The 23,534-nt window shown below is 39.4% G+C and overlaps 1 protein-coding gene across 1 annotated transcript in view; it reads left to right on the top strand.

Annotated features, from left to right (window-relative positions):
• Positions 1-23,534, top strand: part of GRK3 (G protein-coupled receptor kinase 3) — a 2,112,642-nt gene that overhangs the window by 1,341,619 nt on the left and 747,489 nt on the right. Inside the window, exons 7-8 of the mRNA XM_044068485.1 lie at positions 11,424-11,475; positions 22,692-22,783. Of these exons, the coding sequence (XP_043924420.1) occupies positions 11,424-11,475; positions 22,692-22,783 (144 nt within the window). The remainder of the gene's footprint in view (positions 1-11,423; positions 11,476-22,691; positions 22,784-23,534) is intronic.

The following is a 23,534-nucleotide window of genomic DNA, read 5'->3' as shown; positions in this document are numbered from 1 at the left end:
AGCGTGCCAGAGGTTATATTGGTAAAAAAAAAAAAAAGGCTGAATTGGCTGCTTTAGTGATGGTTGGAGTGGCTGATACGCTAACGAGTAGTTGAGGCTGGATGAAATCGGGTTTTGTGCATTTTGAAAAGGAAATATGGTGTTGCTGCCACTAATTTGAGAAGTGGGTGGAATATGAGAGGGATGTGTGGATTGGTGCTCGTTTCCTGGGTGTTTTATTTTTTTTTTTTGCCATTTATTGCGTGTTACCCACGAAGGAAAGTGGCAGTTGCTGGAGATGGTGGTTGTGCTTTGTGCGTTATTTGCTTTCTGTATGGTGGGCAGGTTAACTTGTTGTTTTGTGAGGCATAGGCCCTAATTTTGCATTAGCAGGCCTCTTGGCTGCCTTGTGGCTGTGTTGATTTCGGGGGGAAAGAGGAAGGAAGGAAGAAAAAAAGAAAAAAAAGCTTGGCCTGTTCATTGATCCAAGCTTTCCAGCAGACTGGGAGTGACTGCTTTGTTGGTTGATCGGCCACTTGGCATGATAGTTGGGTTTTCCCAGATTGTCACAGATGTCCCTGTTTTGGAGGTGAATGCTTTGGTTCAGTTGCTGTGGCTGTTGGAGAAGAGGGGGCAGATTTCATGTTGTGGTTGATGACGGGTTTGTGGAGTGTTTTCACATGTGTGTAGCATGGCAATGCTGAGGTGTTCTACTCTGTGAAAGCTGCGGGTGCCTTTTCCTGGGTCTAAGGAATGTTGACTGGCATCTGCACATACAGTGCAATGTTGATTGCCAGTGGTATGAGCCATGTCTCTTTCACAGGGGGGCGGGGACTTGGAGAAGTGTGCCCCTTTGGTACTGAGTTTTGAGGTCTGTCCAGATTGGTGTCTCATAGTGTGTGGTATTTTTTTTTCCCTTCCTGCTGGCGGGACTTGTTGGATTGGGACCTTGGATACCATAGTTATTTATGAGGGGCTAGACTTGACTGGCAGTAAGATAAGATATATTGGTGTTATCCTTGACAAAAGGCTGATATTGTTAATCAGGTGTAAGTAGAATGTATTTTGCAGTGTGTTGGTTGTGGATGTGAGACTCAGGAGTGTTGGTGGATATGCCCCAAAGGAAAAAGAAAGGGGGAAAACATAAAGGGTTGTGTCGTGCTGTGGGATGTGATTCAGAATGGTAGTAGGAGAGTGAGAATAGTGTTGATGCTTGTCACTGGCTTGCATTTCCTCCTCATGACTTTGGTTTGCTGGTGAGTCACTGAGAGATCTGAGGAGAGAAGTCATCAGGTGGTGATGTACATTTCAGTTCTCAACTTCACATGTTGGAGGCCAATGTGGGCCCTGTTTCTATGGTAGCTTTTACATATAGAGCAATATTTGAAATCTGTCCCTGGGGTATCTCTGTTATAGTTAAAGTACAGCACAGGGATACTGCAAGTAAGTGCAGTCGTGCACTTTTCATAAACTTCTGGTCTCCTGGCAATTTAATGGCAATTGACTAACAACAGAAGTTAGGAAATGTCAGTTATGTGTGTTTTAGACTTGTACCCCTTCAGCAATCCATGCTGCAAACCCGTTCTATCACTTTTTCAGTATGAATCATGCGGAGGTAGTTTGATTGAGCATGCATACTTTGAAAACAGATCTAGTACCACCAGTAACACGAGGTGCTATTACAATAGAATAACAGAGATGAATGAAATTGTGATGTAATTTAAATAGATTTACCTTCAGACCTGGTAGTGTCTGGATTCAGTTGACAGAGTCATACACAAGACACTAATCAATAAATTGGTATAGATAGGTATTGATGTACTCGCAATAAGATGGATGGCTGCATGGTTGACAAATAGGACATGTCAAGTATCATACAGCAACTGGATAGACGAAATCCTTGGTTTCAGTCAGGGTGAGGTTCGATAGGCATAAATTGAAAGGTGATTATTTAATACACCACACAGTGATGGAAACTGTAGGTTCATCTAAGGACCTGGGTATATGGGTAGATTCAGCTATGAGTTTTACTAATCATCTCAACCATTTGGTTAATGATAGTTGTAGGCCATAGGCTGCATAAGTTAAGGTATTCAAAGATAATGACATCATTGTCTGTTGCATAGGTTCATAGGTAGGTACTAGGCTATCTGCCCGAAGGCATTTATAAGCCTAGCTGGAATGTGTTAGCTTTCGCCGCCCCCTTAGATTAGTTCCCTGTGCCTCTGTCCAGCAGAGCCATTGAAGTGATCCCTGGGGTAAACTTTCTGTTTCCCATCCACTCTTCAAGGTTTCTTTTGAAGAGGGTTAGTGAAGAGCTCTCTCTAATGTAGATTGGAATCTTGTTCCAGAGCATGGGAAGTCCCTGGGACAGGAATCTATCCCTCCAGCACATCCTATTTATTGTTGTGGTGATGTTTAGATCCCTGAAGCATGTGGCTCAAGGGGATATGGTTTTCTTTAGGTGGAGCATGTCCATCAATTCTGGGTTGGACATGGCCTTGTATGTCAGGCAGAGATCACCTCTGAGTAGGCGGTATGCAACCGAGTACAGCTGGAGTTTCTTCAGTTGAGCTGCATAGGGCATCTGCTTGAGGCCAGTGATCCTCTTGGTGAGGTACTTCTGTGGTCTTTCCAGTTGTTGCAGGTGTCTTGTAAGGTACATCCCAAATGGGGCGTTGTACTCTATGATGAGTCTGATGAGTGATGAGTAGAGGGGCACAATGACCTCTTTTGATCTGAATGCGAACCCTTTTGTAATTAAGTGGGCCACATAGAAGGATTTTCTAACCACTTTGGCAATGTGATTATCAAAGGAGAGGTTACTATCTACTTGGGTCCCCAGATCCCTTATTATGTCTTCCGTATTTAGGGGGCTACCACCTATGTGGTAGTTTGTGGGTACTTTGTTTTTTCCAAAGGGGATAACTATGCACTTTTTGGCATTTAGCTTGAGGCCATGGTTTTGACACCAGATATCTGTCTCAGTGAGACCCTTTTGGAGGATATCTGTGTCAGCCAGAAAGTCAGTTATAGGCCGCTAGTTTGCAGTCGTCTGCGAACTTGGTCAGCCATAGTCCTCCTGTGCTTGTCTGTACCTCTGAGAAGTATATGCCGAACAGGAGGGGTCCTAGGACTGAGCCCTGGGGAACACCACTTGTAACCGGTTTAGAGTCAGACCTAGCTCCCACAACTCTTACCATATGGGTTCTGTCCGTGAGTTGCAACCCATCTCGTGACATAGGGGTTTATGTACAGGCTGGTGAGCTTGTCTATAATACCTGAGTGGGGAATAGTGTTGAAGGCCCTTGCGAAGTCTAGGTAGACTGTGTGGACCACCTTTTCCTCATCTATAGCCTTGGTAACTGTCTCAAAGAAGTCCACCAGGTTAAGGAGGCATGATCTGCCCTTAACAAAGCCGAAATGGGTAGGGTCCAGTATTTGGAGGTTTCCAATGTCTCTGTTAATGAGATCCATGATGATGCACTCCATAACTTTGCAGACCAAGCTAGTCTGGCTTATAGGGCGATAGTTCCCGGGGTCCGTTGTGGCTCCACCTTTGTGGAGCGGAATAACCATTGCTGTGTGCCACTCCATGGGCATGTAGTCTGTGGAGAGGCTGAGTTTAAACAGTGTGTTTAGGTGAGGGGTTAGTTCATCTTTGAGCTCGTGTAGGACGCAGCCTGGGACACCGTCCAGTCCCATTGATGCTGTGTTTTTGGCTTTGGAGAGAGCTGTTTTAACCTGAGTGTCTGTGATTTCAGGGCACTACATTCTTCTGGTGTAGTTATGGGGCCTTTTGGGGGTGAGGGGGGGGTGGAGTTTGCACTGAACCTGTCTGCCAGGACGTTGGCTATATCAGTCGGTTCAGTGTATTTTGTGCCATTCTGCACTAACTCCGAGCAGATCTGAGAATTGCCACTTAGATTCTTGACATAGCTAAAGAATGCCTTGTGGTTATCTTTGGAGTCCATGGCAATTTTTCTTTCTAAGCTAGTCTTGGACGATTTTATGAGGGAGTGTAGTTTCTTGCTGATACTGATAAGGGATGTCTTCCCTTCTTGGGATTTTACTCTTTTCTGTACTAGTTTCCTCCTTCTATAGTATAGCTTGTTTATGGCAGGGGTCCACCAGTCTGGTTTCCTTTTCTTGGAGGAGTGCGTCTTGGTTTTGTTTGGAATAGCATGATCCATGCATTCTTGTATGTGCCCATAGAGTGCATTAGTAAAGGATTTTGCAGCTTGGACAGTGTTATCCTTTAGCATGGGGGCTTTGAAACTTCCCACCTCGGTCTTAAGTAACGTGAAGTTTGCTTTTGAAATGTTTTTCACGGTGGTTTCTTTGACGAGGGGTGGTGGTGGAATGTGGATATCCAGAGTGATTATTTTATGGTCAGATCTAACCAGCGAGGGGTTGACCTCCAGTTGGAACACCGGTCGCCCATGTTGGTGATGACCAGATCCAATATGTTGTCACCTCTGGTGGGGGTGTTGACCAATTGATCCAGGGCATTTGAGTTTATAAATTATAGGAAATGTTGGGCAAAGGAGTTTGTACTTGAGTATTTCTCCCAGTTAAATTTTTGGGTAATTGAAATCACCCAATATCAGAGTGTTTGGTAGGACCTTTATGTTTCCCAGTGTTTCCAGGAATGCAGAGTGGGGTTTCTGGGACATGGTGGGTGATCTGTAGAAAGCTATAATTTGAATAGCAGTTTTGCCTGTTGTTAGTTACACGTGGATGATCTCTGAAGCATTATGCTGTGCCACTAACCTGGAGGTGTGGGCATCCTTGATGAATATGGATACTCCCCCACCTTTTGCATTTTGGTCCTGGTTTTGTAGCCGAAATGTATGGTATGAGTTGTAGCCTGGTAGTGCTGGGGTACTCTCTGGAGCCTTAAACCAGGCTCCTGTTACTGCACATATATCGATTTTCTCCATACTGAGGAGTGCCTCGAGTGTGTGCATTTTGAGGTTTAGACTTCTGGCATTGAGTAGCATTACCCTCAGTTTTTTGTTACTTGTGCTATTTACGGTGGTGGGTTTGTCTTTTGAGCCTTGCCTAAAAAGGCACTATGGGGGTGGCAAGAGCCTTGGCCAGTATTTGAAAGCCTAAGGGTGACAGGTGCAAGCCATCTCTAGCGAAGCAGCGTGGCTTGTCAAGCATGTCATCCCAGACTGACAGATACTGGATCCCCTTTGAATGACACCAGAAGCTTAGCCAATTGTTGAAATTGATAATGTTTTCTCTATACCGTGGTATCAGTCTTGGTGAGGGCAGGATGCTACTCAGGGTCAGGGTCATACCGGCCTGGGCTACGTGATCAGAGATCTTCTCCATGTCTCTTTTCATGTAGTCCATGGAGGTATGGCTCAGGTCATTTACACCAACATGGACAATGACAAAGTCATATTTGTACTTGTTCTGGAGTGACCTGAGTGCTTGTGTTATGTGACGGATCCTGGCACCCAACAGGCAGCTAACAGTAACCTTTTCCTTGTTCATCCTAGTGAGTGGGACGTCAATGTGCCTGACTATAGAGACATCTATTACTAGTGTGTTGGGTATGTTATTTTGCCTTAAGGGCTGTGATTGTGTGGCACACTGGTTTTGTGAAGTATGTGTTTCATGGTTTGTGTTGGGGGTGGAGGTTGCTTGGATGTCTGCTTTGGAGGTCTCTGTTGCTTTTGCAGATTTTTATTTAGAGCCTCTGAGTTTGTTTTTGTGTATTTATGTGTGTTTTTTGCCGGTGCTGGTTTCATAGGTCTATGTGAGATTGGTCGTGTGATGCAAGTAATTCCCTTCTCCTCTTGACTGCCTGGTCCAGTCTTGGGTTGAGAGAGCTTAGCCTCCAGTTTGGCTGTATAATTGCATCTCTTGCATGTATTAGTGTTTGGTGGAAGGAGGAGAGGGTTGTCTGTGTACATGAGGCAATTGTAACATTGCCTCAAAATGCCCAGATTCACCAGTTGAACCAGACAGTACACCTGAAACTGCCCTTTGGACATGCCTGGATAGGTATAGTGAACTGTTTTACTAATTGGCTGGTAAGGTCAAATAGAGAGCCTTGTCCTTCTCTACAGTATAGGGGGGGGGGGTCAAGTGCTAAGGTTTATTAGTGCTTGCTATGATTTTTGAGCAAGTGCCGGGATGAGAAGTGAATGGTTTGAGTGCTTAAGTTAAAGTTCGTCTAGTTCCAAGGGAAAAATTAAAGAGTAGACTTTGTGGAGCCGGCAATAGCTATACCCTAGCTGACCGGCACTGCCGGGTGCGCAAAACCGCACAAATGCGGGTTTTATAGCAAGGAAATGAAAGAGATATAAATTAGCCCAAAATGGCCAATAAACTACTAATTTCTGGGCTGAAACCACTCCTCCAGGGACAGATAGGCTGCTCAAAGCTCCCTCTCTCACAGTGAACAGAGAAATTTCCTTCTATCCAAGTAAGGTATGGGCAAATACAGAAACTTGTAACACAGCCCTGAATTCAGCACTAAGCTGAAAACTGGACTATACTAGCTTAGATAGCCAGGAAAACAAGTATATCTATTTTTTTTCAGAAAATAAAGCAAATACAATAAAAAAAACACGTTAAATGCACAGAAATGGCTATCACACTTGAGTGTGTAACCTACAACAGTTAAACAGATAATTTAAACACAAAAACGACTTTGTTAAAGTGCAGGCAGTAAAATAAGTACAATATGTAGCTGAAACAAACTTTTTAAATCACAGAAACTCTAGAAAATCGGTGTTTTAATCAGAGTTAGCTAAAGGCAGCAAGAAAATCCAGAAAAGTGATACTTAATCACTCCAAAGTCTCTCTTTTGTCTCTCTGCTGCTGTAGACCTCTGCAGGGCACCAGGCAGGAGCTTGCTGAGCTGTATACTAGCACAAATACCTTGCAAATGTGGGTTTTATAGCAGGGAAATGAAAGAGATAGAAATTAGCCCAAAATGGCCAATAAACTACTAACTTCTGGACTGAAACCACTCCTCCAGGGATAAATAGGCTGCTCAAAGCTCCCTCTCTCACAGTGAACAGAGAAACTTCCTTCTATACAGGTAAGGTATGGGCAAACACAGAAAGTTGTAACACAGCCCTGAATTCAGCGCTAACTTGAAAACTGGACTGTACTAGCTTAGAAGGTGGGAAGACAAGCATATATTTTTGTTTTTTTTGTTTTATTTTTCAGAAAATAAAGCAGATACAATCAAAAAACACTTTAAATGCACAGACATTGCTAACACACTTGAGTGTGTAGTCTACAATCGTTAAACAGGTAATTTAAACACAAAAATGACTTTGTTAAAGTGCAGGCAGTAAAATAAGTACAATATGTAGCTGAAACAAGCTTTTTAAATCACAGAAACTCTAGAAAATTGGTGTTTTAGGTGGAATTAGCTAAAGGCAGCAAGAAAATGCAGAAAAAATGATACTTAATCACTCCAAAGTATCTATTTTATGGAATAACAATATGGAAACCGTATAAGGAAACAAGTATGATTAAATGGGAAAGAGTACTATGGAAATATACCAAAGGTATCCAGGGATGTGAAAATTGAAGTTATTATGGAAGACCATAATATCTGTACATAGTCATTGTAGAAAGAAGGACCAGTTTTGACTCACATACATATCTCTCAACTGTTCCTGATTTTAGGTACATCCTTTAGCTCTGTCCTTGATCTCTTTTGATAGCTGGTTACTGTTGGAGAAATGGTGGTGAATTACAATTGAGGAATAATTACAATAAGAGTCATAGACTGCTGTTACTTCAGGAAATGTATATTTCATATGTCTCAACTTAATAGCAATAATATTTTAACTTCCCTTTGGTTTTGGAGGTTGTTTACCTGGTATACATTTGTCACATCCTTGTGATAAAGACAGTTTTCCCTTTCTTTTGCAAGTGGGAAATGCAGCATGGGTATTGGTTAGTGACCTAAAGGAAGTGGACCCGAAAGGTGATGGAGATGGTTTCAGTGGATGCCCTGGTTGCTAGAGTGGTGTGCAATGGGGTTACAGATGGGAAGTGCAGAGTGTGCAGCCGTCAGTGGCCTAAAGGAAGTGGATTGATTAAGATGTTTTGGTTATGTGTGTGCTGAGAATTTACAGTTTCTTTCCTTTGCAGATGGGGCAGTGCAGAGCGGGCATCAGTCGGTGACTGGAAGCAAGTGGGCGAAAGGAGATGGAGGCTGTTACAGTCAATGTCCCAGTGGGATCACAGATGAGAGAGTGCAGAGTGAGCAACAGTCAGTGGCCTGAAGGAAGTAGCTTTGTAAGGTAAGGGATTCTGTTGGGATGGATGTTTTGGGTGCTGGTGTGTTCACGATGAGGCCGCAGGTAGTCCTGTTTTATTTGGTGCTCATTAAGGCATGTCAGAGTGGGTACCTTGGGGTAGTGCAGGGGCAAGTGAAAAGGCATGTTGGGGGAATAGTAAAGCAGTGTTGGTGATTGTTTAGGGGGAGTATTGGGTTCCCACAGGTGGGGTGGAATCACAACAATCATAGGACCATAGGAAGTTACTACACTTCTGGCACTAGGGCTCTCACAGGCTAGCCAAGTGCTACATGCAGCATCTATGGCATTTGGTTTACTGGTTATCTGAGGAACTGATTGGGGTGTATTTGTGGTTTGTTTCAAAGCTGTGACAAATGTGTCCCTTGTGTGCAGCATTTGACTTGCGCTTTGGGCTGATAACAGCATATATTGGAGCATATGTATGACTTTAAAGTAGGTGGGGTGGATGGAGCATTCTGGGTTGGAGGAGCGGGGTCCTTTGTCGGCTACGCAGTACTAGAAGGTTTAAGTAAGGCATTTAGTTAGTTTGTTCATTATTTATTTCCAGGGACTAATAGAAGATGGTATATTATATGTATGGCTTTCAGAGTAGGATGGTTTGATAAGTATTTGCAGGTATGTGAGTGTGTGGCAGGGGTAGTGGTGCATGGCATACTTGTGGGGGATTGGTTGTTTGGGTCTGTTCTGGTGAGGGTTAACAAGTGGGTACATTGTTTACCATTGTGGTGCCTTGGGATGGGTTTCAGACAGATTTGTTCAGGGGGATTAGCACTTGTTTATAAATATGGCAGGAGGTGTTGGGTTAGGGAGCATAATGGGGGGGTGGTTTACAGTTTGTGGGATGTCAGGAAGGATGATTGGGGGATGTGGGAGATATGTTTCTGTTGTGGGGGTTGGTTTGGGTAGGGGAGCTTCATGAGATGATAGTATGTGGTACCAGGAGTGGGGATGGCTTTAATTTTCTTTGTTTTATTGTTATTTTGTTGAGAACTTTTTGTTGTAGAAGAGTGATAATTTTATTTATTGAATAAGACTTGTTATGCAATGTTTTATTTCATATGGGTATCTGTTGTAACGTTACTATGTGTTTGGGGAGGTTATTCTATGGTGATCTTGTTAGGTATCTTAATTTTCAAGGGGATGGCTGCACGTGGAAGTGTCTGCATTTTAGGCAGATGATGAATGAGATATGTTGCTGGTGGTGCTTAATGGTCATTAAGAAACTGGATTATGCGTGTGTGTCATACTTACAGACTTTTTTTTTTACAGATCACTGAGTGCAAATGGGGACATGCAGAGTTGGCATTGCTTGGAGGATTGAAGAAATGTGGACTCGACAATCAGGAGCGGCCTTAGGTCAACTGGAGCCCTAGGCAAAAAGGCTCCACAGTGCCCCCCACCACATGAACTGGTGCCCCCATCCTGGTCTACCTATATCAAATAAATACTGGAAAAGTGACCCTACTAGAGCGACGCCCTAGGCACCCGCCTAGTTGGCCTATGCCTAAGGCCGGCTATGTGAGTAGGAGGTGACGAGGATTCAGCTGATGGAGCAGTATGAAAGGTTATGGGTCACCAGCAGTGCAGCTGAATATGTAGTGTTTTTTTTTTTTTTTTTTTTTTATACCTGCTGTCACACGGTTAAGTTTAATTTGATCTTGTGCAGGGAGCACCAGGGTTGAATTTTATGGGTGTTCTTTTGAAGGGGTCAGATAGGGTAGCAGACATCAGAGGTAGGGGATTACTAGGTTACATTAAGTAAATTAGGCTTGTACTCCAGATGTGGGGGTTTGATAGGATGATTCTGCTTTGTTTTACTGCAGTTTCTGGAGAGACTGGGTTGGATTTATTCACTACATCCTGCTTGGATGGCAATAGTGTGTCATGGATCTTCTATGATCTGGTGGCATTGGGCATTCTCTAGTTTGTTGGTATATTGTATTGAGTTAGTTTGGCCTGGTTTGGTTTATTGTGGGCAGAGCCGGCCATGATGGTGGTGTTTTGAGGTCATATTGCTACTGGCCATGATGGTGGTTTATTGTTTATAATGGGTAGTTGGTGTGATGTTAGCATTTTATTAAATGTAATTTAGAAGAGATTTAAAGGAGGTATTACATTCTTTGGACAGCAAAAAAAAAGTGTTTCATTGGGTGGTATTATGGTGCAAGGTGGCATGGTGGTATGCAGTTGCCTCGGTATGGCTTTAATAGTGGCGGGCTTAGTAGTGGGTCCAGTGGCTGGTAAGGCTTTTGGTAGTATTGTGAGGCTTCCTGTGGTCAGGTGGTGTGGTTTAATTACATCATGGCAGTAGTTTTGATAGGTTGAGGTTATGGTTTGCTACCTTAGCATAGGTGGGGGGTCAGTGGTTTTAGTTTTAGGTACTTGGCTGTTTTTGTGAGTTATGTATAGGGTTAGGAGGTAATGATTTGGATCTAGCTGGATTAGGGAGGATGGGTACACGAAATGATGTTTGACCTAGTGCCTTACTGGTGGCTTAGGTTGCTGGAAGTGGTCGGAGAGAGGGGAAACAGCGTGGTCAGGCTCGTGGGCAGAGAAGAGGAGCAGGCTTGCCCTCTTCTGTTCCCCCTCTGGTGTTGGATGTGCATTTCAATAAGTTGAGAAGGAAAGTGAGAGGTTGCTCTGTTGGATAAGTTAATAAGCAAGCTTAGCTGCTTATTTGGATGGTGGAGTAATTCAATAAATTGAAGGTGAGCGGGGTAATGCTGCCTTGTCAGTGCAAAGATAAGTGAGCAAGTGGAGGACACTGTTTATCAAGGGTGAGTTGGTTATGCTGCCCTTATAGTTATTTTATGTTTTCTGTGTCATGGTTTTGGTTGAAATTTATAATTATTGGTTAACAATCATGATTATGGAAGTTTAATAAAAGTCGTCAAATGTCATTCAGTGTTGTGTGCTTATTGAAGTGGAACAGGACAAACTATATACATAGGGAATTGGAAACATGGCTTTCTTTCCATTTCTATTAACATGCACAGTGCTGTAACACATTAGCAATTTAGATAGCACTTTGAATAAGTGACATTTTCTTGAATATTTTTTGCAAGATTTGTTTAGTTATGAAAAGCCTGGGAATAATATTTCTGCTTTCTGATTTTATTAATTTTTTTTTTTTTTCAGTGACAAATTTACTAGGTTTTGCCAATGGAAGAATGTAGAGTTAAACATACATGTAAGTATATTCCATTTTTATAAGCAAAACAATTATTATCTGGCAAAAAGTCTGATGCATGAAGGTTGCCTCACTTTTATTCCCATTACTTCTTGCTAGATTACTAAGTTATAAGTGTGTGTCACATTTATGTTGTGAGACATGGCATGTGACTTTCATATTGTGCATTGTGGTATATTACGTAAGGCTGTATATTTTGTTAAATGGTTTATAAATGTGGTGCAGCTGAGCTTTGTCCTTGTGAAAAAAGCCAGAAATACTTTTTTATCAGCAAGGTCAAAACTCTTTCAAAAAAATGGAGGAAATGCTAAATATGATTTCAAATGGTGCAAATGATCCTTCTCAGTCAAATCTTCTACTTTCTAACTTTCTACTTTCTCCCTTCCCCCTACTTTGGCATTCACCCTTCCAGCCTTTCCAGCAAATGTTCTATTCCCCATCCCCTTTGGAGAGAGAGAGAGAGAGAGAGAGAGAGAGAGAGAGAGAGAGAGAGAGAGATAACAACCACCCCTTGCTTGTGGACATTATCAAAAATGGGTAAAGAACATTCTCTCTCTCTCTGTCTCTCTCTCTGTCTCTTCTTTCTTCCTGTTCTTTTTGTTACCAATGTTCCTTTTCTCTCTTTTCCCCATTATAAGTACTTTACATACTTTTGCTTTTTAAATAACTACAAATGATGTATGTCTTCTAATTCTTCAGTAATAGTATAATTTGACTTAATACCAAAGTGTTTCTGGTTAGTGTTTCTCACTATATGTTTTAGACTCTTTGTTTATATACATTTAAACATTAATATAGTACATTAATGGTGTTTTTTAGATAGCTAAATATAAATTATATATATGTGTGTGTGTGTGTGTGTGTGTGTGTGTGTGTGTGTGTGTGTGTGTGTGTGTGTGTGTGTGATCACTACTAAAATCACTACTAAATCCCAAATACTTACAGTACCGAAGACCGGAATCCCGCGACCAGATACCCAGAAGACGAGAACACTGGAAGACCAGAAGCACGGATTTCAAAATCGCGAAGTACGGAGATGTTGAAGCAGCACTTCTAGCATTGCGGTTTGTGAATGGATAGGTCGAAGGTCAGGTAAGTATCTATGTTTGATTGTGTTGGTTATGGGCTTTAGTGTGTGTGTGTGTGTGTGTGTGTGTGTGTGTAAGTGTGTGTTCTGACTGTGATGTGTGTATGTGTGGGGAATGTAGGTGTGTGGTTGCGTTTTCGTGTGTCTGTCTGTACAGTGCGACCTTGGAGTTAGAATATTGCATGGGGGCTTGCCCCCTACTTTTATGTAGTGTAGGTTTGTGTTTTGGGTGAAGGTGTATGTATCTGTATGTGTGTGGTGTATGTTTGGTGAAGTGTTCGAGATTTTAAATTTCTTGCTTCTGGTCTTCTGGTTTTATCGTCTTTCGGGTATCTGGTCTCAGGATTCCGGCCTTCGATATTGTAAGTATTCGGGATTTACTAGTGATCCTATATATGTATATATATATATATATATATATATATATATATATATATATATATATATATATTAGGTTCCTTTTTTTTGTCTCTCTCTGGTGGCCTGGTTAACTGGTGGGTAAATGATTGAAATGTTATAATATGATTTCTGATTTCAGGCAGCTATTGTTACTTCTAAATAGCTGTTTTTATATGAAAGGGTTAATTTCTTCATGATGTTGATGTTTTGTCAGGAAACTGGTCATCTGTGTGGCTGTTCTCATTGTGGAGATTCATGACATGCACTGACAAGGCAGCTTGAGTGTTTTTTTTTTTTTTTTTGCTTTCCGTAAACTCTAAAAGCTTCAAGATCTGACTTTCCTACCAAAAATGCTTTTTTTTTTCTTCACTAGAGACAACCTCTGTTGTGCATGAGCCTATTTAGATACTTTTAACAAGTTTATGAAGCTGCAGATTGAGGAAACAACAGTGATGGCATCGTTTGACCTTTTGAACTTGTTAAATGGTTGTACTTAGAATTTTTTTCTCTTGAAATTATGTTATCCTTCACTAGATACTTTAAATGGTAAATAATTAGTTATGATAAAAGTGTTTAACTCCTTTGAAAATGCCTGTGTTCTCTTATAGATGCATACATTCTGCAGATTCAGTGACACTATTAGTAACTAAATGACATCACGTGAACTAGGAGCTGCAATAGAAAACTCATTATGCATATTAGCATTAGACTTATGTTATGTAACTAAACCTTTAGTAACTAAACAGAGGATTATGAGGCCCCCCTTTTGTTTCTCTCTCTCCCCCCTTCCTGATGAAAGACGCCAACATAGATATTGTTAATACATATGAGTAATATGTGTATAATTTCAAAATATAATAGTTATGTTGTAATAAGCATTATATACATATTCAACAGATCCTTATATGCAAAATGTTAGATAGACGACTGACAAAATGGTTAAATTATCTGATGTTTCTTGAAAAGTCTTGGAAATAATGACAATCTTCTTAACCTTCAGCTTCTAATGTTTATACATACTTTGATCTGATGTGTTTTTCTGGCATAGCTGCGTATTAGAGGTGCTGTTATCATACGTGACATATTCATATAGCTTCAGATATATTGGACACTCTCATTCTAATGTATATTTCATGGATTCAGATTTCTTTAGCTGCTTTCATAATGCTTTTCTTTTTTGTTTTTATGTTATATTCTAAGCAGAGATGGATAATTTGTGTTGTTTGGTATTGAAGAGGTGGTGGATGAATGGTTTAGTTAAGTTTTTAACTAAACCAGAAACTTTCATGTATGTGTTTGTAAATAGTTTTGGGTATTTTGAAAGTAGTGTTTAATACACATTATGCATTCATCCATTAACACCTTCACCAAAAGAAAGGGGTACATAAAGTTGTTCTGTTCAATAGAACATAATTTTTTGCATCCTCCAACATTTCGCTTCATAGCCTCTATCCCTAAATGACGATAAGGTTTTATCAATCTGATCAACACATTTAGAATCATTTGTATTTAGCCTACTCATATGCATAACCTGGCTTCTAACCACTCCCTTGTATATATGAGGGGGATGTATGCTAGTTCTATGCAGATACTTGTTTTATTCACATTCTTTTTATAGACAGAAGTTTGTAAATTCAGTCCATCAAAGCTGATATTAATATCCAAAATTGTATAGTACAACATGAGCACTGAATAGAAAATTGTAAGAAATTTGTGGTAGTATTAAAATATTCCACATATGTAGTAAGGTCAAACTCACTTCCTTCCCATATGAAAAAAATATCATCCACAAACCTCTTAAAAATGTCACTTTTCCCACCTGATGACTAGATTCTGAGTTCATATAAAGATCCTCCCTCTCACTTAGTACCAGTGTAGCATAACTATAAGCAATGGGGGTGCCCATTGCAACCCCCGTTATTTGGTGATAATATTTTTTATCATACACAAATATATTACTTTCTAGAACACTTTCCAAAAGTCGCATAAAGTCTCTATTTGTCTACATGTGCCATACTTATGTCTGTTTAAGAGGTCCCTAATGGCTGTAATGCCATATTCATTCGGAATCATAGTAAAGAGGGATTTTATATCCATAGTTACCATAAGGAAGTTGTTAGTAGTTCTCAGCCCATACCATATATAAAATTGCTTTAAGAAATCCACTGTATCCTTAATGTAACTTTTTACAAACTTCAAATATTTTTTTAGTTGGCCTTGTGTAATATGGTCTAAAAGGAAAATGATTTTAATTCAGGTTTCTCTTTGCTCCAAAGGAAGGGACCTGGAAGCCAATTCTAGAGTTCCCCGGATCTCCACTGAAAAAGGACCTGTGTCCAGTGGACTTTCCAGATCGACAAATGTAAAATAAATAATAAATAGAGTTATACATATTTAATGGGTCTACTTTCTTTTGTTAAATCTCATTTCACTGATTTTGATTTCACTGAACTGCAGTTACTATGCATGACACTGTGTAGAGTACTGTAAGTCAAGTAAAAGGTATATGCCCTTTTCCCCATGGTAGTACAATCCTGGAGTTAGTATATATAGTTAGGGGGTGGGGGGCACCCCACTTATTTTGAGTACATATTGTCTTCCAGAGAGAGTTAGTTATTGGTGTTGTAACTATGAATGTCTATTGTTTAAAATGTATTGTTTTGAAGTTTTTGGTAAAATACAATATAAAACAAACAAGGTGGGGGGCTGCACCCTCCACACCCCCTAACTATATATACTAACTCCAGGACTGCACTACAATGGGGAAAAGGGCATATACCTTTTACTTGCCTTGCAGTACTGTACTGTGCCATATATACTAAGTTCAGTTCAGTGAAATGAGATTCAGTAAAATGTGTTTTCAGTAATTTGAGTTTTCAGTGATGTGGTCGTGGTGAAATGAAATTCAGTGAAATGAGATTCAATGAAACAAAATAGACCCATTTTAATACATTTTTTGAGAGTTCCAAAATTAATTTTGTTAATATTCCAAGCTCTTTTCTCCCTGATCATTACCAGAGCTTTGCAAGTTACCTTGGCTATTAAAGGTGCTTACCTACATATCCCCGTTCCTCCAGGCTTCAGAAAAAATTTGAGATTTTATGTTTTGGGGTATCACTTTCGATATGCTGCCTTTCCTTTTGAGTATGCTACTGCAACAAGACCAATCACAACATGTCTAGCCCCTGTTAAAGCATCCTGCAGACTCCAAGGTATCCACATATTCCCTTATTTAGATGACGTCCTCATTTAGGCCACTTCAGTTCAAGGGATCCTTCAGGATTTATGCTTCACTATCTATGTATCACACTGTACTTCAACAAATGTAATCTGCATCACTCTCAGTCTCTGGCATAATGACCTTTCTTCCTCTTGAAAACATCCAGTTCTTGACAGATGTCTTTCTGTCTCTTATGACCTCTGCAAGAGAGATTCTGAGAGCCCCAAGCTACATGGCATCCACAAGCCAAATTATTCCTTTTTGCCAGATTCCACATGAGAAAATTGCATTGGCACCTAATATCTAATTGGGCACAGTACTGTCATCCCAAATAATTCATTAATTGGTGGGTGAATAACCAAATTAAAACCAGAACAGGAGGCACATTTCTAAACCCCCATCTTTCAGAAGGTCTCAACAGATACCTCAGACCTGGCCTGGGGGACGTACTCAAAATGTTTCAAAGTGCAGGAAATGTGGTCCAAAGAAAGCAAGTCTAGTCTTGAGCTGAGGTGGAATGTCTTTTGCACATACATTTCAAAGAAAGGAAAGCCTTGATTTTTTCAATCAATAATCTAGTCAGCCACCATATTAAACAGTGTATCTAAACCAGTAAGCAATAACAACATCAGCAGTCCAGAAATGTACAAGAAAGAAATAAAAAAGAAACTACTGCCCAGATATCAAGTGGAACAAAGTAAAATGCTTGTATAAAAGCCTCTAAAACAAACAAGAACCGTATACTAATGAAGACATTGCATTTAGAAAAATGTGCTGAGATTCATTGAGTAATTTAATCTCAGGGTTCCTCCATAGAAAGCCTTGATTTTTTATCTGGAAACCCTTCATCAGTTTTGGACTCCAAGAACTCTTCCAGTCCTCATAGACACCACTATAATGTGACACAGCAACAAATGGAGGGAACAGAGTCTTACTACCTTGGAGGCTGGAAATGATAGCATGGGATTTTGCTGTCCAGCACAACTTTTTCCTTCAAGCAATGTGTATTTCTTCAGAACTGAATTCAGTGGAAGAGTACTTAAGGAGATCAATGCAGATCCTTATGGATGTATGTTAAACAGAGAGGTCTTCCTATAGATTGTCCATCATTGGAATGTCTGCTCTATGCAAGGAAGCCTGGGGAAGGAAGACCTTTTGTTTTCCATAGAAGAGGAAACTTCTCTATGCCTACCCCCCGCCCCATCCCCATTTTCCTCTGATACCAAAGGTCCTTCTGAAGATTCAGAAAGACAATCCAAAAATGCTTAGATGACCTCCCCTCCCTTGGCCAAGACAACATTGGTTCTCTCTCCTTTATCATCTAGCCAAGGACAATTATCACATATTACTTCACAGGATGGATTTGCTCACACAACAAAAGGGCTCTCTAATGCATCCAAATCTGAAGACTCTGAACTTCATAGTATGTATGATAGGCTCCTAATTTCATTTAGCCACCTTTACTGTAAGAACATTCAACAGATAGTAATGGAAGGCTAGAAAACCTCCAACAAGGAAATTGTATATTAGTAAAAGGAAGAGATTTTCTTTGTGCTGCAAAAATGAAGACTGTATCCTTACCAAGATGGCATTCCTTTGATCTTCAATTATTTGTGTGAGCTGTTCAACTCAGGTTTGGTGTATACCTTCATAAAGGTATATTTGTTAGACATATCAGCTTTTCTACCAATTGATCTAAGTGTTGCTTTATGTTTTGAGGTCAAAGAGTTCTTAATAGGTGTCCTGCACATCAGAACATACTAAAAATCAGTTCCTCCTCCCCGGGAATTGAAATATGTCCTTAAATAAAATAACATCACCATCTTTTGAACTGGCTTTGTCTGCATCTTTAAAATTCTATAGTTAGAAAACACTATTATTAATGACCTTTACCTCTGCAAAACAGGTTTATGAATTGCAAGCTGCTGTCTGTTCCCACTTTTGTACTCTTTCATAGCAATAGGGTGACCCTCAGGATTAACCCTTCCTTTATGTCTAAAGCAGTAACTGAAATGTCTTTGAATCAATCTATCTTTATCACTAAATGTTTTATCCAATCCTCAAAATGAAGGAGAAATGATACATCATTTACTGCCTATGAACAAGCAACTAAGATTCTATTTAGACAAAACAAAAAGTATTTAGAAAATCTGAAAAAATGTTAATTTAATTTGATGGAAATAAACAGTCTTTCAGGTTCTAAACAGACCATTTCTATATGGATCTCTCTTGTCATTTCTTTCTGCCGTTTCTTCCATGGCAAATCCCTGAAAGCACACATTAAAGAACACTTAACTAGAGCTTTTGATTTTTCAATGGCCTTGATTCCAGATGTGTTTTAGAGGTAGTTGCCTGGTCTTCCATTCATATTTTTACCAAACATTACAAAATAAATATTTTCCTAGAGACAAAATAGGTTTTGACAGAACCATTCTTCAAAGGTTAATGGATTCTAGTTTTGTCTCTTAAACCTCCAGCCAATCTGCATAAGACTTCTGGGACTTAACCCATCAGTTAGCATTACTGCAACAGTGATCCAATGATGAATGTGATTACACATGATACTGATGTGGGATCAGTGATCCTACAGACTGTTAATAGGTGATCTGTGCTTGACATGCAAGGCATTCTCCGACCCATTACTGATGGATTTACTGCATATCAACAAGTCAAATGGCATCACAAATACTTGGCCTAGGGATCTAAACCTTTTCTACAACACCAACAGAATGGTTTGGAGGGACAGATATATTTTGCAGGCAATACTGCTGCTGTAGAACAAACTTCCAATGCACATAAAACAAAGTCCATCCCTGCCCTTATTCAAGCACAACTTAAATCTATGGATGGGAACAGAAAATGTAGCCCAGGACCCCCCCCCCTTACTACTAATGGACAGAGGCAGCTCCTAAATTCCTTATCCCATACCTGAGTCCCTTCAAATTATCTGTAGTATGATCCCAGCTGTTCTTATTAGGGACAATATGTAATTATAGACCATGTAATGGGTAAGACAAATCTATAATCAAATTAGATATGTTATTTCAAGGACAAAAAGTGAATATGGCTAGACTTAAAATAGCCTACAAGAGCAGATAGCCTAGTACTTATGTATGAACCTATGAACATAGGACAGCTGTGTAAGAACTTACCATAAGAATCATTGTTCATATAAATCACTGTTGCAGTATATGCACCCCCAACAACCCCCACTGGTCCTTCTCTTTCCTAGGCTGATGTGGAATTCCTTTTCCTATCCATTCTGCCCTCTCATTTTCTCTTATCTGAGTTTATCCTCTTAGAGTATCAGTCTCAGTCTTTTTCATGGGCAAGAAAGTTCTGAGGATTTTTGCATCTGTGCAACATGCTTTAACTGCCAGCATATTGTCTCATACATAGGTCTAAGGCCAGACATATAGTGCAAGTGGAAGGTGCATCTACGTTTTTGTAGACTGTCCTGATGTGCTGTATCCTTTGCATGATAGAGCACATCAGTTAGCATTACTGTAATAGTGATGTATTCAAACATCTACTGTTGTTGTAAATTCTTACACAACTGTACTTTCCTCTTACATTATAAGTCTTTGTACACAATAATGCTTTCTAGGATGGCAGATTTTTTTTCTAAAGGGAGAAATCCAAGTTGCTTTGCTGCCATCAGTCCCTACCCTCCAGATCACATCTTGGCCCCTACCCTCCAGATCACATCTTGGCCCCTACCCTCCAGATCACATCTTGGCCCCTACCCTCCAGATCACATCTTGGCCCCTACCCTCCAGATCACATCTTGGCCCCTACCCTCCAGATCACATCTTGGCCCCTACCCTCCAGATCACATCTTGGCTGTTGTTTCCCCTTGGACATTACCTTGCATTTGCTTCTACTAAATCTCAAATGTCACACTTCTATACACTGCACTTCCAAACCTTTCTTAAGACTTTTACCTCCAGGCACAGTTAATGAACCTGTAATGTTGTCATTCTCACAGAAATTGGTCTTGTCCTTAAGTTCAGTATTAAATAAAATGAAAATGGCAGTTCACGGACTCTACTGGCAGCAAGTTTAGATGAAAGACATGCCCACTATGCTAGAAAATCACACAAATCCTTTATTCTTTGAAATAAAATATCCTGTTAGCGCTTTTTTTTAAACAAAGTGTTAAACTTCATCAGACAACTGTTACTTTCACATTCACTTCCTTTATAAACTTACTTTAGCGTTGATTGGTTAACAACTCATTAATATTAATGAAACTTAAAAATCTATCACATATACATAACAACACAAGCACCTATTTGTTCTAACTGCATCTGCTTACTACAACTAATAACTATAAAGTAAAATTCATTTAACATTGTATGTAAACAGTCTAAAACCAATGCTAAAAACTTTTTTCCTGATAAGCATTTTTATAAACTGAGTTTTGATGTTGAAAAACTGCATGCAATTCCAATAACTTAATATCTCATAAGAACATTTATTAAAAATGACTAACTACACCTATTTCATAAATATGTACAAATAAAATAGATTAAATATAATAAATATTTAAAAAAAAAAATATATATATATATATATATATATAGATATAAAATACTTGCATCAGGGAAAAAACCTTGTATAAAATAAAATGTGTGTGTGTGTGTGTGTGTGTGTGTGTGTGTGTGTGTGTGTGTGTGTGTGTGTGTATATATATATATATATATATATATATATATATATATATATATATATATATATCCGCCTGTAAACGGATTTGCCACCTGAGCTCTTTTATCTCTAGAAGTAGCCCCCATGGCTTGTTATCCTGTATAAGTACTGCATCTATAGCCATGAAGCTAAAATTATGTTCACTATTACAATTAATGTGTTTAGCCAAGGCATTGTTCTGGTTTTGTCTCTTTACAGCATATTCGTGCTCATACATTTTCTGCCAGAGTTTCCTGTCCATTTTCCCAACATAGAAACACTGGCAGGAAGAGCAGGATGCCAAATAAACTTCTGCTTTAGAACAATTATATTTACTGTTCACGTAATATATTGTGTCTCTCACTATGAAACTGTTAGCTACTTAAACCTTGTGGCACCAGGAACATGCCCCAACTTGGTCATTCCTTGTCCCCCTCGTAACCCAGCTCCCTGCTTTATTTTAAGTAGGTCTTTAAAAGCAAAGCCAAAACTTTAACTTTCCCATATTTCAGTGATACCTGCAATGTCTAATCTTTAAACCTGCGTCACAGTTTGAAGATTTCCATGTTCCTATCCAGACTCCTTCTATCCCATTTTAATGCTGCCTGTACATAATCTATATTTATTTTCTTTTCAATCATATTATCTCTGTGCCAGTCTCCTACTTTTCAATGTCATGTGACAGGCTCTTCCCCTTTCCAAGCTACAATACTCCAAAAGGCCGACTAGCACACAAAAGCCCAAATTGGAGATAAGACAGTGAAATAAAGAAAAAAACAATAGGGCTGCCACAACTGTAAACATATATTTATTAAAACAACACAAATGGATAAGCACGTTCACGTATTTAATGCTTTTTCAGATCCATAAATAAAAACACATTTTTAGTACTCATACAGTTAACAAACACCAATCAAATAAAAGCATCAATAACATTCAATAAAACTGCTAATTCAATTTGTGCCCCTTCAGAGCTGGCAAATGCTGGTATTTATTCATGATTTGCATAGTTTATCACAGAGTTGCATTTCACCCAAAGGGAAGTTGATTAAAGCTAAGCATGTAGCAGTCTGGAAGACAGAGTATTTTAGTGAATTACAGACTCTAGCAAATTAGGTTGGGCTGTATTACATTAAGCAAAGGTGTAGGGCTTCTAGAAGTAAAGTAAAACAACCCTCGCAAGGCATGGCGTCACTCTTGGTTGTGTAGCATCTTTGCTTTTGTCGAACATCTCCAGTATAGGTAAATTACTAGAAATAATATTCTACTGTATATCATTCTTTAGGTAAAAAGCAGAATCAAGTGTTTTCCTTCTTTGCATGGTCTGCTAGATTATTGTAATATATTTTGTAGATATCCATTTTGTAATGGTGACATTGAACTCAGTGACTGCATTATTGCAGATATTTTTGAACCGATTCAGCTGCTTGAAGCATAGTCATTGTGCTGAAATAATGGCTATTCTGAACATGCATTTTGGAAAGCTTACTGTTAGCACACTTTGTGCTTGCATTATGTCATTAGAAGAAAGAAAGAGCTTAATAGCTACAATGCAGAGTGATGGGCCTGAATAATAAGATTTGAGTAATAAAATCTCTCTGTGCGTGACTGCCTCTTGCTCTGATTTGATGTTATAACTGTATGTAAGTAGCAGCCCCTATGTTTTCCTTCATTTCTACTCTCAAAGCAGTTCAATTCAAGGTTTATTTTGTAATATGGGTAAAGTATAAAAATCATTGACTGTTTGATGCTAGCACTATAAAAGCCATTAAATCTCCCTGAATTGTTTACAAATAAAGCTTTGCTTTCTTGCATTTTCAGCTAACTATGAATGACTTCAGTGTACATAGAATAATTGGTAGAGGAGGATTCGGAGAAGTGTACGGATGTAGGAAAGCAGATACTGGAAAAATGTGAGTTTGACTTTATCATGGATTTATTTTCTCCACTTGAACTCTTCTTCTGGATGTAGTTAGGCTGCTGCTTACATTGCAATTCTAACACAGAATGCTGTCCAGTATCTTGCCATAGAACTGCTGACTTTCTAACATTGCATTGAACCATAGGAAAGCTATCAGTATATGGTCACTCAGGTTTTCTTATCTCGTTATAGCTGAGTACTTCTTTGCTATATGAGGGTGTTATTTTTTCTTTTCTTGGTAACACATTTAGGGGGATTTAACAACACTGTCTTCATTACTAAACTGACTTGCATCAATATCTGTGCACAGCCACATTTAAACTTGGTTTATGTAAATACTACCTGGCACTGACAAAAAAACTTAATGTGCAAAAACATTAATACTCCCCACTAAGCCCCTGCCATTTAAATAAATGCCATACATTGGTTCCTAGGTTCATGAGTGAACAAGCTCATGACCTATAGGCCGCCGAGGACCTTGATGTTCTGAATACCATGACAGAACTTGTAGATGCCCATATAGTTCTCTCTTGAAGGTAAGGATCAATGTGCTGAGTTTAATTATTCCAAGAGCGTGGCGTCTTTTTAAAATGATGGTGTCACATTTTGCAGTATTGTTAATATTAACTTTTGTTGAGGAAGGAAACAAAACTGTCTTCATCTAAATTATCAGTTTTTAAGTTTGTCAAGATATCCTTATTTTCAGACTACAGCAAATAGCTCCCTCCATGTTTAAATGAGTA

The sequence above is a fragment of the Protopterus annectens genome, chromosome 4.part0 (assembly GCF_019279795.1).
Source record: "Protopterus annectens isolate FY-2018-M chromosome 4.part0, PAN1.0, whole genome shotgun sequence".
Lineage (NCBI taxonomy): Eukaryota > Metazoa > Chordata > Ceratodontiformes > Protopteridae > Protopterus > Protopterus annectens.
Note: the sequence above shows the minus strand (reverse complement) of the source record. Positions and strands in the feature narration are given on the sequence as shown.